At 38.2% G+C, this 15,950-nt stretch overlaps 1 protein-coding gene across 1 annotated transcript; it reads left to right on the top strand.

Annotated features, from left to right (window-relative positions):
• Nucleotides 1-1,345: 1,345 nt before the first annotated feature.
• On the top strand, nucleotides 1,346-9,450 carry LOC116410507 (natural cytotoxicity triggering receptor 3-like). Its single transcript, XM_031901346.1, has 3 exons — nucleotides 1,346-1,388; nucleotides 1,601-1,948; nucleotides 9,410-9,450. Exons 1-3 carry the CDS (start codon nucleotides 1,346-1,348, stop codon nucleotides 9,448-9,450), a joined length of 432 nt encoding a protein of 143 aa, XP_031757206.1.
• The last annotated feature ends 6,500 nt before the right edge of the window (nucleotides 9,451-15,950 follow it).

The following is a 15,950-nucleotide window of genomic DNA, read 5'->3' as shown; positions in this document are numbered from 1 at the left end:
TACAGCATGTGGACATTAATTAGCATACTTATCAGTGTTCATCTTGAGTCCTGCTATTGTAGCCAATGTGTAAAGGTCCCCATACACGTGAAGATTCGCTCGCTTGGTGAGATCCAAGGGACAAGGACAATCGGCCTGTGTATGGGGACCTTAAACCCTTCTCCTCCACTGAGAACTGTTAGGCTGAAGGAATCAGTTTTCTCTAATATCCCCAGCAAGCAGTGAAGGAGGGTGGGTCAGCTTGTTCCTGCTCCTTGGGAAAATCTGTGGGGTAGCTCCCTATGTGTTTCTGCTCACGTGACCCATCATCAGGGGATGCTGCTGCCTGAATTTCCCTTTCTTTTTAAAGACACAGTGGCACAAGTTAACTCCAGTAATAACCAATACAAATACAAGCCATATCTGATTAAGCAAATAAATACAAATGCAACAAATCAAATATTACATTACACTCTATGGCCCCTGTTTTATACCAACCATTAATATACCTTATTCCTAATTCTAAAACATATGGGTCTCCAATCTATCATTTAACCCATTAACTATTCATGTGTCCAAAAGGAAAATCCAATTATTTTCCTTTTGACACAAAGCTCTCATTCTATCACCTACATTATAACTATCTGGGTTATGTTCAAGCACCTCTACATTAATCTGACTGTAATTCTTTTTGTGTACTGCATTGAAATATATGGGAACATTGTATTTTTCTTTCCCTTTTTTAATGGCTCTAATATGTTCCAAGAACTGTGTATTAAGGGATCTGTTTGTTCTACCAATGTATCTCATACCTGGACATCCACATTTGAATACATAAATTACATATTGACTATTATTATTGACTGATTGACAATTAATAATACTTTTTTTCCCCTTTACTATTGTGAACTGTATGAGTATCTCTTTTTTTCTATGCTTACGCGTGCCAAATTTATTATTGTTAAATATTAAAGTCCCCCTTCCTTTTTCTTTAGTTACCTTTTGTATTGGGGTGTTATTTAAGCAGTTTACCTTTGCAATTATAGAGTTAATAGGAAGTGCTTGGTAGAACAAATATAGAGACAGCTCTGGAAATAGTACCGATTTGCACATTTTTTTCTCCTTTTTCTGGATCAACTAGCAGCTAGGCAGGTTTCATTTAGACCAAAAGGTTGAACTTCATAGATGTGTCTTTCAAGCTAAATTATTATGTGACTATGTTTAACAGGAACATTTACACATCTATTGGTTTCATCTTTTATACTGACCAGATATCTATCAGAGACCCACTGTAATTTCCTCAAGAAACTGAAACCTGGGGTCCTGAACAAGCAGAGAACTCTATGTTGTTAATTCACAAGAGAAGATGAAGTGGTCAGAGCTCTTGCTGATACTGGCGGCAGTGCGAGGTGAGGGAGCAGAAGCAGCACAATAATGTGGATATGGGGGGATTATCTCAGGTGTCTCTTTCATACTCACAACGGTTATCTTCTTGTTGCTCTGATTAAGCTAAAATTTCAGACTTGTTTTTCTAAAGATACAATCCTGACTTATTCACTGTTGTGTTCTGACCTACTGAGGGCTGATATAAATACATGCCTGACTTGTATGTGTATTTCAGGTTCCCTCTCACAGAACATAGAAGTATCCCAGATCCCTGAAGTGAATGCCATAGAGGGCAGCACAGCCAACCTAGAGTGTAGCTACAACTTGAGCAACTTGGATTTACCAGCCGGCTGGTACAAATGGTACAGACATGTACTGCAAGGAACTAATATTTTTAAAAGTGATGATTTTAAGGACAGAATTACCAAAGAAAGCAGAAAAGATTTCCTGAAGAAGAGATCAGCCAGCATACAGTTGCACAGAGTAACAGTCACAGACACCGGAATGTATTTCTGTGAAGTGGAGTTTTCTGGCCAGGAGCAAATTAAAGGACACGGTAAAGGGACTTTCCTCTATGTGACAGGTGAGGGCTCTTTATTTATATTCAATCATATTTATTATTTATAACAACCAACTGTTTTATTAATGGTTGATTTTTAAAAATAAATAACTTTATAATCACTTCATTTATCAAAATTGAGCTGTTGTTTTTGTTATTTATAGGAGCCGTTACTTATTTAGCGCTAACATATTCTGCTGCACTTTACAAAGATTATACAAAGCACAGGAAAATAATTGCTGTTTCCAATGTATTTTTAACCCACTTGGTACATTTTTTTTGAATTTTGGAGAAAATAAAAATATGGTTATTCACAATTCAGAACATACACTTCCCACTGACTTCTATGGCATCTCTGAGCAGCACCATTAACATTTTTTCCCTGATCAGTTTTATAAATCAAAGTACAGATCTGCAGCCCCAAAAACACGGAATGCAGTAATCATGGAAAAGTAGGAAATGAGAAATAGGGTATCAATATTTTTGATTCTTTTTGTTTTTCCTCCTCTCACCTCCCATCATTTATTTATTTGTTTTCTTTGTACAAAAGAAGTAACTTGGTGGAGGGGTTTGACAAATGTGTCAAGTATGAACTATAATATTTCACTTCACTTGTTCCAACAAACGATGAGTTGGTGTTGAGGGTTATCACTCCCAAGAGCCATACATATAATAAATATATCATTGAATCCTTTTAGAGTTGTTTTTCTATGAATCCACAGAGTTCTCCATAATTTATATTAAATAAAATTAATCATAAATGCTTTTCTCTATACTGACTGTCCCCTTTTCATTTAAAGTATGTACTTCATGGGGATATTTCACCCTTTATCACTGTATTGGAGCAGTCGCCCTGGGTTTACTACTGTCATTTGCACTTTATCTGTACTGCAAGGAACATAAGCAGGTCAGTACTTATAGCTGTGTGTCTGTGTAATGGAACATCTCATCTCAGCTTGGTTTGATTTTGATTAATCGGTTCATAGAATCAAAGGATATAATGGGCCCCATTTGTCGAGATACTCTTACTAATAATGTAATAAAATCATAAATACAAAATACTGTGATCTAACATGTCTTGCATTCACAGATGCACAATGATATGGAACCTTAGCCTTGATGTAATTTATTAATTCATTTTTTTATTAACTTTTTTAAAGTAGAAGAAGAAAATGGTGCAGAGAGAAGCAGACAAGGATCCTACTGACAACTGTACAGAACAACTTAGAGATGAAACTGTAAACAGCATTGTTATTGATTGTTAAGGAGCCTGAAACACACAATAAGCTAAAGGGAAAAATCTGAATTCTACCAAGTACAAGTCACAACCACAAATGCGTCTGTACATAGGGCGGCCCTTTAATAAATGAGCTTTTATAGATCTACATAAAGATTATTTTCTATCGTTGTTCTATTTTCTGCTGCTACATAATGCTTTGATTTCTATGTTTTTATTGCTGTGTAAACTCTGAACTAGCTGAGAACTGGATATTGTTATAGCTTTTTATTAGAAAACTGCAATATTAAATTTCATTTTCAAATTCATTTAGACCAAGATGTTTCATTCATTTCTGCATTTAGATATACAGGTATGAGATCTCTTTCCTGTCCAGAGAACTATGAATTACAGGAGGGTCATCTCCCATAGAATCCATTTTATGCAAATGTATTTCTTTAAATATTTCCTTTTTTCTCTGTAATAATTAAACAGTACCTTGTACTTGGTGGTAACTAAGCTGCATGAATCCATATTGGTGGCCAAACAATACTATTGGGTTTATTTCATGTTTAATTATTTTTTATTAGACTTAGGGTATGGTGATGCAGATTACAGAAAACCTAGTCCCAAATATTCCAGATAATAAATTCCATGTTGTTAGGCACTGAAAGGAAAATTGGGGTGGAGTGTATTTGACCTATACATGGTGAGGGGCCTCAGAGTTGGTATATTTGGAGGAACAAAATGTGTTTGCTTGGGGTGTTTAAAGTTTATGTTCAGGGTTCTGAGTAAGGAGGGTTTGTAAAGCTTTGGTGGGATGAGATCTCCATTCCTAGATTTACTATGGTCCATAATGGTTGCCCCCCCCCCTTTCTTTATGTTCTCTCTGAGACTGGGTTCCATTGTGTGTTCTGGCTGGTGTGTGGATCATTGCTGCTATTGAGATGCAGAAGCTTTAGGCTGGTGTGGTAAGGACAGTATATAAAATATGGCATTTTTAGCCTTATTTATTTTTAGGGTTTAGTTCTCCTTTAACAAACTACATATGTGCCAAGCAAACAGACTGGGATTTACCAACCAAGGGTACCAGAGCCAGTGGAAAGTTGGGGTATAATACAAATGATTTCTCCAGTTACAGGGAACACATTTTCCATTTAAGCAAATTGTTTTGCCAACTTTAAACTACCCAAATAAATTAAGAATCTTTTTTTTAAGTGCAAAGAGTAAAACCTAAATAATCAGTGAGGAACTTAATAACCATATGCAAATAGAATAATAATCCAGATGAAGCAGGTAAAGAGCTGATCCAAACTGAGAGTAGTACTTGCCAATATTCTCAGTGTTACATCATTGTACAGCGCAGTTGTTTCTCTCTTCCCTTCAGAAACATTCCCATAATGCCTATTACCCCTATTTACATGTATTTCACTTGACATATACATAGGAAATAGGACTGTGACAGAGTCATGTTGCTTAATATCATTTTCTGAGATATCTGTGGAGGACAGCGCTTTCTTTCTTTCTTTCTTTCTTTTCTACCTTTGCTGGCCAGCACAAACAAAAATAATCTCTCTCTCAATCTTTTTCTATTATTCCTCATGTCTGTCCTACACCATTTTCATCTTTACTGTGTCCAACGTGGTAACAATCGGGTTAAAAGCCATGTGGAAAACTGCTGTTTGCAGATCTGAAATGCTGAAGCATTTAAACATTAATTGAGCTCTTATACATAAAATAAAGCCTTTAACTTGTCACTAAGATGCACAACACACTTTTGACAATAAAAGTGCAAACATTAAACATTTAAAGTTAAAAGTAATTTTTACCTGTGTTTTCCAAATTGTTCAGTTTGCTGTATGGTGTATCCTAATGATTTGCAGTAGTGATGAGCAAATTTTTTTGCCAGGCATGGATTCGCAGCGAATTTCCGTATTTCATCATTGGGGAAATGCGGAAACTTCCGTGAAAATTCGGCGCGGAAAAATTTGGCGCACGGAATTTTTTTGTCACGTGTCAAATTGGGTGCAGCCGTGTCAAGAAAGGGTGCGGTTGCATCAAATTGGGCATGGTCACGTCAAAAATCACAGGCGACAAATTTGTTTCGCGAATATTTCACCGTTTCGCAAATTTTCTTGCCGTTTCACCAATTTTAAGGCAAAGCGAAATGGGACAAATTCGTTCATCACTAATTGCCAGCTGGGCACAGGCATTAGCATAGCTGGGAACTTAAATTTTGTTTAAACGAGAATTTTCTTTTTTACCTTTTATGTTGTAATCTGCGCAGACTCTTATGTACATGTACTTGTAAAAACTAATTATTGTTGAAGCTTATATATGTTTAATTTTAAAATGCATGATGTCACTGAATTTCAAAGCTTGCTGGGAGCCTTGGGTATAAAAAGCCCCTCCCAGTCAACACGAGTCAGTCTGGCTTTGGTTCTCTGCAAGGAAAGACCTGTGTAAAGACTGTTCTGCTGTTTTGATGCTGCGCTATACTGAGCTGTGTAACACTTTTGCCTTCTGCTTCAAGGAAATAAAGCCACAATTTTCTTTGTCAAGCGAGCTTCAGCTTACTCTGTAAAAGGGCCCACACCACAAGGACATAAAAACGTTAGTACAATTTGTTCCCCTAACACATGTATTACATTTAAATCTCAACTGACAAATTCCTACATGTTAGTTTAATGTGATACACAAGGACTGATTTACTGACGTAAGAGCTCTGTTACTAGCTGGTGATGAGTGAATTTTTTTGCCAAGCATGGATTTGCAGCGAAATTCCGCATTTAGCCAAATTTTTTCGCAAATAAAAACGCCCATGGACTATAATGCATTTGGAGTGAGAAAAAAAACACCCATTGATTTGCATAAAAATTGTTGCTTAAAAAAATTGTCACATGTAAAAAAAGTTGTCTATTGACTTCAATGTGTTTTGCAAATTTTTCTGCAGTTTCGCAGGGACAGACGCCCATCACTATTACTGGTATATGTACTAACTCGCACTAGTGCAGTTGCCAGTAACATCACAGGTAGTTCTTTTCTTTCATTTATCAACCGTTGAAATCATACCTCTGAAAGGTGGCTACTGGCAACTGCACCAGCTAAATTACTCCCTTGTAGTTACCCATCACAACCAATCACAGTTGTTGTCTAATACAACCTAGCAATTGTCAGCAAAAATGTCATTCATTGTGTAAAATATTGCTCATTTTTGGTATCCATTATTTTTTATATATATACATACAGTATGTGTTTGTGGCCTTATACATATATATGGTGGTGGGACAGTATGCCTGCTATAGGAGCCGTAAATCTCATTACTGTATGCGAGAAGCTTAGAGTAGTCAAGAGGAGAGCATCTGAGGGAACAGCATTTGAAGTGACCAGGGGCAGCATGTCTAGACTGCAGAGCAGATGAATGGAGAACAGCCATGATGGGAAGACCAGCTGACCTTTATTCTTTTACACCGGTGGTAACAATGTAGACTGTATGGATAATTTATAATCTGTAAATAATGTAAATATATTGTTTTAGTTTAATCACTTAATTGCAACAATCGATTGATTTGTTATTCAATAAATTCCCTTTTATATACCCTTATTGGTGTGGATTATTTGTCTGCTTCTCAAAAGAACCGTGGCCCTAGTAAGAGGGGTGAATAATATTATTAATATTATATCAAATCTAACATGAAATGTGTGCCCAAAGCTAAGGGAAAAGGTGCTCTGGTTTTTGCTGCCTGCTGGTTAGCAGAACAGTATACAACTCTGGCTGCATCTGGAGGAAAAGATTCTTCATTTGAATGATGTGGTTGATTCTCTGAAATTTTTTGTTGAAAATGCTGCTGCTATGTCCATTAGCAACCAGCAAACAATGGCAGAAAACAAAAAGGTATGCAGGGAGAATGAGCAGCTCAAACAGAAGGTGGGGGATGCAAAAAGCACCATTAAAGGATTGGTTGCAACTTCCAGCAAAGTAGGGGCTGATCACTTGAATTGTGTATCAGAGATTAAAGCATTAAAAGCTCAGGTAGGAGCAAGAAATCCTGTTGTTTCTGCTGCTGAAGTGCAGAATAATACTAATAATAGTAGTGATATGTTTGCAAAAGGTAAAAAAGAAAGAAGTAGAACATGTGAAACTGTGGTTAAAGGTAATATGGTTAGTTTAGAATATCATAGTCATGTCAGGCCTTTTAAGTTGGTTGCTAACTCTATGGAGAACAGGAAATAGATTAGTACAGAAAAACAGGTTTCTAAACTTACAGGCAATACAGGCTTCTCACCGGCAAAACAGAATTTTAACAATACAGTTACAAAGTTACAAAACATACAGAAAAGAAAGTGTTTAGGAAATCATCAACCCTTAAACCTCTCCTGATTATTTCTATGAGTTTGTGCCTTACAGGTAACAGGACTGCAGTGCCGGAAAAGGAAATGTTTCTATGTCTCTTCCCTTTCTCTTTGAAAAGTTACAGAGGACCTTACCTATTTGTTTTTATTATTATACTTAAGGAGAAGCCTCTAAATTGATATAATATCTGGAGTTTTTTGTGTGTAAAGTACTCAACATGGGGTGTTTAAAAATTACTTCACTCTACTAGTCTGTATTATAAAGTAATATACAGAGTTACTAGTGCAGTTTGTTCTATGCGTTTCTAGCTATAGCAAATGCACCAATGTTTTATAGAGTATTTTTACTTTTTTGTCATTCTTGTGCTGAAACATTTTGTAATTTTTGCTTTAATTTAGATGATCAGTAGTGATGGGTCAAAAAATTCTCCAGGCATGGATTCCCTGCGAATTTCCATGTGGCGTCCTAAAACTGGTGCCCGTGTCAAAAGAATTGTTGTGAGTAGTCAAAAATTGTCTTTCTCATCAAAGGAATTGTTGCGCATCAACTTAGGTGGCATGAACCCCAAAAATGCTCCTGTTTATAGGGGAAACATTGCTTGCTCCACTCTCATTTCCCCTACAGAACTTAATGTTGGTAGCACTTATCAACCTTCTGGTATAAGCGTTTAAAAGTTAAATGCTTAAGAAAATATTCTATTAAACCTGTTATCAATTAATTAATTATATCTTAGATGGGATCAAAGTGCAAGGAACTGTTTTATTATTACAGAGAAAAAGGAAATTATTTCTTAAAAATTTTAATTATTTGATTTAAAGGGAGTCTGTGAGATGGTGTTTCTGTAATTTGGAGCTTTCTAGACAACAGGTTTCTGGATAACGGATCCCATACCTGTACATATTTATCATAAAGTCGGCATTAACAATGCAAAACTGCCATCCAGAAAACCAACTGACTGATAGAACTGGGTGGCAACTGTTCCTGCTTCAGGATTATAAGTGATTATTTTAAAGGAACAGTAACACTAAAATTTTACTTTAAAGATATCACTCCTAAATACTTTTATTAACCTAAATAACATTAAAAAAATGTGATATTATAAGTGGTTTTATAATAAATTAAATTTCCAGTGGCTTACTGGGCAAAGCTTGGAAAGGCGATATGGCGATGGGGTAGACTTCCCGTTCAATCCGGAAGTTAATTTACTGCGTTCTTCTGTGTCCTTTTAAAAGTGATTAATGGGCTGCTAGCGATGGGGCACAAAGAGAGAAAGGAGAAGGATGGGAGACAGACCTTTTCACCTCTTCTGCTGGGTCTGCGTGTCTGTTAGAAGGAACGCTGCCAGAGCCTGCACGGAGAGGGGGGGGGGGAGGTGGGGGATCTGAACGGAAGTGAACTGCGAGACTTCAGAGAGATCTGCTGCCAGAGCTCAGTAAATCTGTGGTAAAGTACATTTACCAAAAAAAACCACTGATACTGTTGTAATTTTTCTGTGATATATTTGCTAATTAAAGTATATAGATTGGATTTCTTGAAAGTAAAAATTTTGTGTTACATTTCCTTTAAAGTTCTATCATATGTAAGTCCTGTTGGCCAGTGACTCCCAGAAGCCTCAGTATTGCAGGCTGAAGGCCCTTGTTTCACCTGTTTGAACCCTCAATAACACCGGCATTATAACTTGAAAACAAGCATAGAGCTTAGCAGTTTAATACAAATAATCTACACACATCCATCACATCAAAGCACATCATCTTCATCAAGGTTAGTGGAGGGTTAAAAGGGATTTAGGAGGCCCAGGAACTTCTGACATAGAAAACATATTTTTCGATTTAAGTTCAAAAAATGTAAAATACTTCCTTTTTGTCTGAATCAAGTTCTGCATTTATGCTTTGACGTCTCATCCTTTGCTTCACAGTGAAACCGCCTTCTGATCAGCTGACTTCCTCCGGAGCCTGAGACCTGTTGAAGTAAATGTGCTGTCTGGTCAGACTCATTAGTCACAATAAGAATGAGAGGTCTGGCACTGCTGTTACTGCTGGGAGCCCTGAGAGGTGAGAGCTGGGGGAATCCATGATTGGGTGCCTAATTGGGTTAGTAGCCTGTGATTGGTTAGTATGCTTTGATGGGTTAGTATATTTATTTAAGAAGATATTAAAGCTGATTTCCAATGATAGGTGCTAAACTGCCCCAGCACAGTTCCCATACAACCAATCAGCAAATAGCTGTCAGATTACTACATTTAGGGTGATAGCATATGGGGCATTTACCATGTTGCCCATAGGAACTCACTCTCCCTGCAGGTGAAACAGGGGCCAAAGATACCTTTCGATTGCTACGAATAGAAATCATTGCCAGTTAGACATTTGAATCACATAGTCATGAGAAAATGCAAAGAAGCCAGTCTCACATACACAACTCATATGTTTCACCTGCAGCTATTCCCATTCACCTCCATGGTAAAGTATCTCTGGCTGTTTGACAGAGCCCCCTGTGTGCCAACACCTTTGGAAAATAAAAGCAAAGATATTATGAGGTTGAGTGCACGGGTGCAATTTAGCACCTATCTTTGGAAAATAGCTCCCACTACATATCGCCTTAGTATTAAACAATAAATGGAAGCTGCTTCTCACAAAGGTGAGGGTCCTGAGGGACATATGGCGGGTTAGTTAATATCTTTAATCCTTAGGTTACGCTATACAGAATATCATATGTATCAGGCCATAATCTTCATAATGACATATAAGGTGAAATATTTCTCTTATTGAACATTTTAACTTACAAAGAATGCATGACTTGTTAACCCTTTCATTAACCTAATGCTTCTGCCTTATCTGAATGATTTACTCTTTATTCCCTATGTGCTTCAGGGTGTCTCTTGCAGAATATCCGGGTGTCCCAGATCCCTGCAGTGAGCGCCACAGAGGGCAGCACAGTCACCTTACAGTGTCACTATACACTCAGCAGCACTAAAACAAAACGCGAGTTTTTCGTAGCCATTCCGAAAGTTGCGCAAAATCTGGCGATTTTTTCGTAGCGTTAAAACTTGTGCGAAAAGTCGCGCCTTTTTTCATAGCGTTAACTTAAAAGGCGCGACATTTCACGCAAGTTTTAACGCTACGAAAAAATTGTGATTTTGCGCAACTTTCGGAATGGCTACGAAAAACTCGCGTTTTTTCACGCAAATCGTATTGGTAACGAAAAAGTTGCGACAATTTTCCGAAAAAATCGCAAAATACCGATCATTACGAAAAAAACGCAATCGGACGCATTCGGCCCGTTCGTGGGTTAGTAAATGTGCCCCATAGTGTAGGAGAATAAAGGGGGGGGGGCAAATGCATATGGGTGGGCCCCCATTGGAGTTAAACAAAAGATGTCCTTATGCTGAGGGCAGAATTCTGTGAGCTGCAGTTTAACAACAGCTGGAGGGCTGCAGCCTGGATATCCCTGATGTGAATTCTGAAATTATCTAGCATCTATTACACAGGATAATACAGGTGTGGGATGTGTTATCCAGAAATACGTTATCCAAAAAGCTCTGAAGGCCATCTCCCATAGACTATTATAAGCAGATAATTTTAATTTTTAAAACTGATTTCCTTTTTCTCTGTAATAATAAAACGGTACCTTGTTCTTGATCCCAGCTAACAAATAATCAATCCTTAGTGGAGCAAAAACATTCTTGTTGGGTTCAATTCATTTTTAAATGATTTTTTTGTAGACTTAAGATATGGAGATTCATATTACAGAAAGATCCCTTATCCGGAAAACCTCAGGTCCCATGCATTCTGGATAACAGGTCCCATACCTGTAGAAGGTTTATTTATGAATTAAATTGATTTTGGTTGCGCATAAATGAATGAAAATGTGTGCATATATTGTTGGAGTTCATTAAAGCTACTGCATCCAAACATGTTCCTCGCCCTTCCGTATAGTTGCACTGAGCGGCAATGCATGCATCCTGCCACTTCAGATAAATCACAGTTCCCACAGTGGGCTGCATCAGTAGGCATTACAAAATTGTAATTTCCTGTCCTGTCACTACCTGTGATGTCACTTCCAAGCTGCTAAATTTTTCGCTGCGATCCCCACAACTGACATCTCTGCTCATGACATTTTTGGTGCCTATACAAGGGGCCGAGGCAAATGCCCATGCACTCCTACCATAAAACCAGCACTGTTTATATATTTCAGCAAGCAGGGTCACACTGTGGTGTGTGGGGCCCATCAGGGCTGTCAACCCCACCCCCCAAGCACACATTCCTCATACTTACCTGGGCGCAATTGGGGAAGGGAGGTCAGTGGGGGAGTGCTGATGCTTCCCAGTGGGGATCAGGTCTGGGTCAGTGGGGCCCACTGGGTTTTCTCCTGTTGTTCTGCCAGCCCAGTCCGACCCTGCCAGCAAGGCCTTTTTGCTCGATTTAAAGCTTCATACAGGCAGTGTTAGCACCACTAAATCATCAGAGAATGCCATGGCCATCTAAAGGCACCAGGACACAGGCTGAGAGCTTTATACAGGTCATGAAACTGCCTGTTGACTTGTAATACCTTAGTAAGCAGTGCATTGTAATTATATAATATTGTAGCCCTGCCCTACAAATTCCTCTTTATAAATTACAAATAAATGTGTTAACTGGGTATCAGTGGTGCTTAATCTTTTGCCAGAGCATAAACAAACAGAAAACTATAAAAGAAGTTTTACGGTAACAAACATTAATAATATGGTTCAAGTCAATTTACACTGCCATAAATAAACATGGCTGAATGTATAGTTCTATTCTAATAATGTAACTTTAATACTGAAATGGCAGAATTAATCTTAACCTTCCCCTACCTCCAATGTTACAGACAGAAGTACAACTCATATTTAAACACCAATAGGATAATATCTGTAGGTCCACGTGGTCTTACAAATTATGTCAGCAACCGTTTTCCCAATGATTCACATTCTCACCCTAATATTTGTAGTGCAAAGAAAATATATGTTTTCTGATGTGATGTGTAAACTATAAAGTAGGCTTTTCACATGTGTAGATCTACATTTAAACACTGATATTTCCATTGTACCACTAGAGCAGGTTCAACCGCGTCAGAATCTGCAGGCCTTGTGTGCAGGCGTTTGCATCCCAGCATGCATCAAAATTAACACAATGCATACCTCGTGCCATGCATGCGTCCCTATATAAGGTGCCATTTTTGGCCCCTTTAGAAAATACTGACATTCTTGTGCCTGGTGTTCCCTATTGTTCTGCCCTGACTCCTGTGTCACCTTTGGCCTGATTATCACTTCTGAAACTTCCCTGCCTGCGCCGGATCTGCTTGACCATTGTACCGCCTTTGGCACTTCCTATTGGCTCTCCAGCCTCTCTCCCCTACTGCGTTCCCTGCCCACATCCTCAGGAAAGCCGCCAGTGTGAGGCGCTTGTGGGCTTGATATTATCTTCCAGATTCCTACAGCTTGTCACTGCTAGTACTCTTATCCCCAGCCAGAACCTGTTTATCAAGTCAATAAATATTTCTTAAAACCAAACAAATATTAAAATAATAAACCACAAGGTTAGAACTTGGAACTTTCACTCCAGAGTAATGTGAATATAAAATCTAAAAGATATAAATTGTATTCTTTACCATCACAGCAATTAATTGAAAACATCCCTATCCCATTAAAACACAATAAAGCAGCAGTTAGAGAGGGGCCCCTCCTATAGAATGTAAATGTATAACACTATAAGCTATTGGTGTAGAACTATACCATACAGAAGAGGACTATTTAAAAAAATGATGTAAATAATCTGTGACTGTGAATATTAGGAAGCAGACAGTCCCTTAATGTTGTGAGTTCTCCTACATTGTATATTCCAGCAATGCTCGAGTATCTTAAATGTCCTCCAGCTTATTCATGAGGCAAGGATATACATTATTGTAGTGAATGCTATAAATTAAGAAAAGTTGAAAATTATGTAATGATCCACTTTAAATGTGACTGAAATTGTGAGGCAAATATTAACATGTGCATCTGCAGCACTTGTATCTTGTACACAGTATACAGGCACAAGGAAAGTCCCTGGACAAGTTATCTTGCACTGAAGTATTCCTCCAGTAATATTCAATTGGTGGCCCCCCACAACCCCCAGATATTTGTGATAGAATAAGCCTCCAGTACATGAAGGCCACATGAAGTTCAATACAGTAAGGCAGCTTATTGAAGTAGAGCTGATGCCCAAGTGTCCCAGCCTGGACCAACAGCCCTGGGAGCAGATAAATTAAAAAATGGCGATGCTACAAGAAAAAAGGCAAAGAATTTAAAATAGCCATCCTGTAGAGCTCTTCCAGTTTATTAAAAAGAGACTTTTGCTATCTCTGCAGGATGCTTCTGCCAAAAGTTATCCCAGATGCAATCTGTGCTGGGGGGGGCCCCTATCCTGGTGGGTTCTGGTCAAATGTTCCTTTTGCCCATTTATTAAAATGGCCCTAAAAATAAAATTTTGGTGAAAAAAACTTTCCCCTATGTTGACTCTGTCCACTTTTTAGTTACAGCCAGTACTTCATGGGGATACCTTTTTCACTGTATTCACTGTATTGGAGCAGTCGCCCTGAGTTTACTACTGTCATTTGCACTTTATCTGAACTGCAAGGAACATAAGCAGGTCAGTACTTATAACTGTGTGTCTGTGTAACGGAACATCTCACCTCAGCTTGGTTTGATTTACCAGTTCATAGAATCAAATGATATAATGAAGATAAATTGGATTCTTTTATTGGGATAATCTCAATAATACTGTAATATAATCATTAATTCAAAATCCTGAGGCCTAACATGTAATGTTCTGACATTCTTGTCTCCCAGTATTATTATGCCTCCTCAGATGTATGAAAATATGGAATTATCACATGGCCTTGATGTGATGCATGAATAGATTAAAGATAAGAAAGAGCCCACAAAAAAATAGCTGTCCATGTCGGTTGTGTGACAGTTTATTGACCAGATTGGAAATCCACTGACTGACTGCCCAATATACTGTGTGCATGGGGTCATCAGCGTGACCTGTAACTGCACCTAACAATCCTGCAGTCTGGCCTGGGGTGCAGTTTGGCCATCTACAAGTTCTACAGACCATAAACTCAGTGTAACTTTAAACATGTTCAGCTTAATCTGGCAAATACAGGTTCATTTCTCTTTAAAATGTATTAAAATGTATTAACAGGTTATTAGAGGAGAAGAAATGATTTGTGCCTACAAGAAGCAAGCAAACATGGATCCCACCGACTGTACAGAACAACTTGGAGAGAAAATTGTACACAGCACTGTTTGATTGATAAGGGCCCTTAACCCACAATATGCTGGAGGGAAAATGCAGAATTCTACAGACAATTACACAACTGTAAAGAATAAGAACATGGGAGTCTCCACCAAAATGCCCAGCTCTTTATAGGGAATATCTTTAGCATTGTATTATGTGCTCTCTTTTGTTGCTACATAATGCTATGATTTCTATCTTTTTATTTTTGTGTAAACATTCTCATCTGGGTGAGAACTGGATATTAATATAACTTTTTATTAGAAAACTGCAATTTTAACATTTTGTTTGGAAAAGGTAATGTCAGTGAGACAGAGATGTATTTTCTAAACAGAATTTTTCAATAGAAAAAATACTTTTTTATAAGTTGGGTTTATATTGACTTTATCTTATTCAGCTGTTCAGTGAAACCTATTCCTTCCAGGGTGTTACATTCACTTCTGTTATGGAAAGTTATATTTTCTTAGGTTGTTTAGAATTTATGATTAGGGTCCTCAAGTCTGGACTTTATGAAGTCTGCGTGTGTGTGTACAGGCTGGTGTGTAAGTAGGGGCGCTCTCTGCAGAGTATAATAAAGAGTAGTCGGGAGGGAGGAATAGACCCAGGGCCGGATTTATTAACATATCGCCCCGAGGCCGCCCCCATTCCCCTCCCCACATACGGAGCAGTGGGGAGAGGATGTGCTGAAGTTTTCTGCATGTCCGGTCCCCATTGCTCCGTATGTGAGCAAAGTTTTTGTGCAGCTTGAGCAGCATGCCACCCCTAGTTTGTGCCACCCTAGGCCTGGGCCTTTGTGGCCTCACCATAAATCTGTGTCTGCTTAGACCCCATCAGAGTGAGGATCCATGTTTATTACATTTTCTGTTTGAAACAAGATAAACTTGTACTGCTGAGAATAAAGATCAGGGAGAAGTCTATCTGGTGTCCCTGTCTCCTGTCTGCCTTAACTCTGCCGTTGCCAGCTGAGCAAATCCTCACACCGGGGCTCATTTATAAAGTTTGCGCTGTGCACATTTATTCCCACAGTGAACATATTTGCTCTGCCCATATTTATATTTATAAAGGTGGACAAGATTGGTGCATTTAACTTGCAAACATAATTGCAAACTTTTATTCGCAGTGCAAATGTCCTTAAAAGGGTTTTAAATATGACATAGCCTC

The sequence above is a fragment of the Xenopus tropicalis genome, chromosome 4, assembly GCF_000004195.4.
Source record: "Xenopus tropicalis strain Nigerian chromosome 4, UCB_Xtro_10.0, whole genome shotgun sequence".
Lineage (NCBI taxonomy): Eukaryota > Metazoa > Chordata > Amphibia > Anura > Pipidae > Xenopus > Xenopus tropicalis.
The sequence above is the reverse complement of the archived record's forward strand: the minus strand, read 5'-3'. Positions and strand labels throughout refer to the sequence as shown.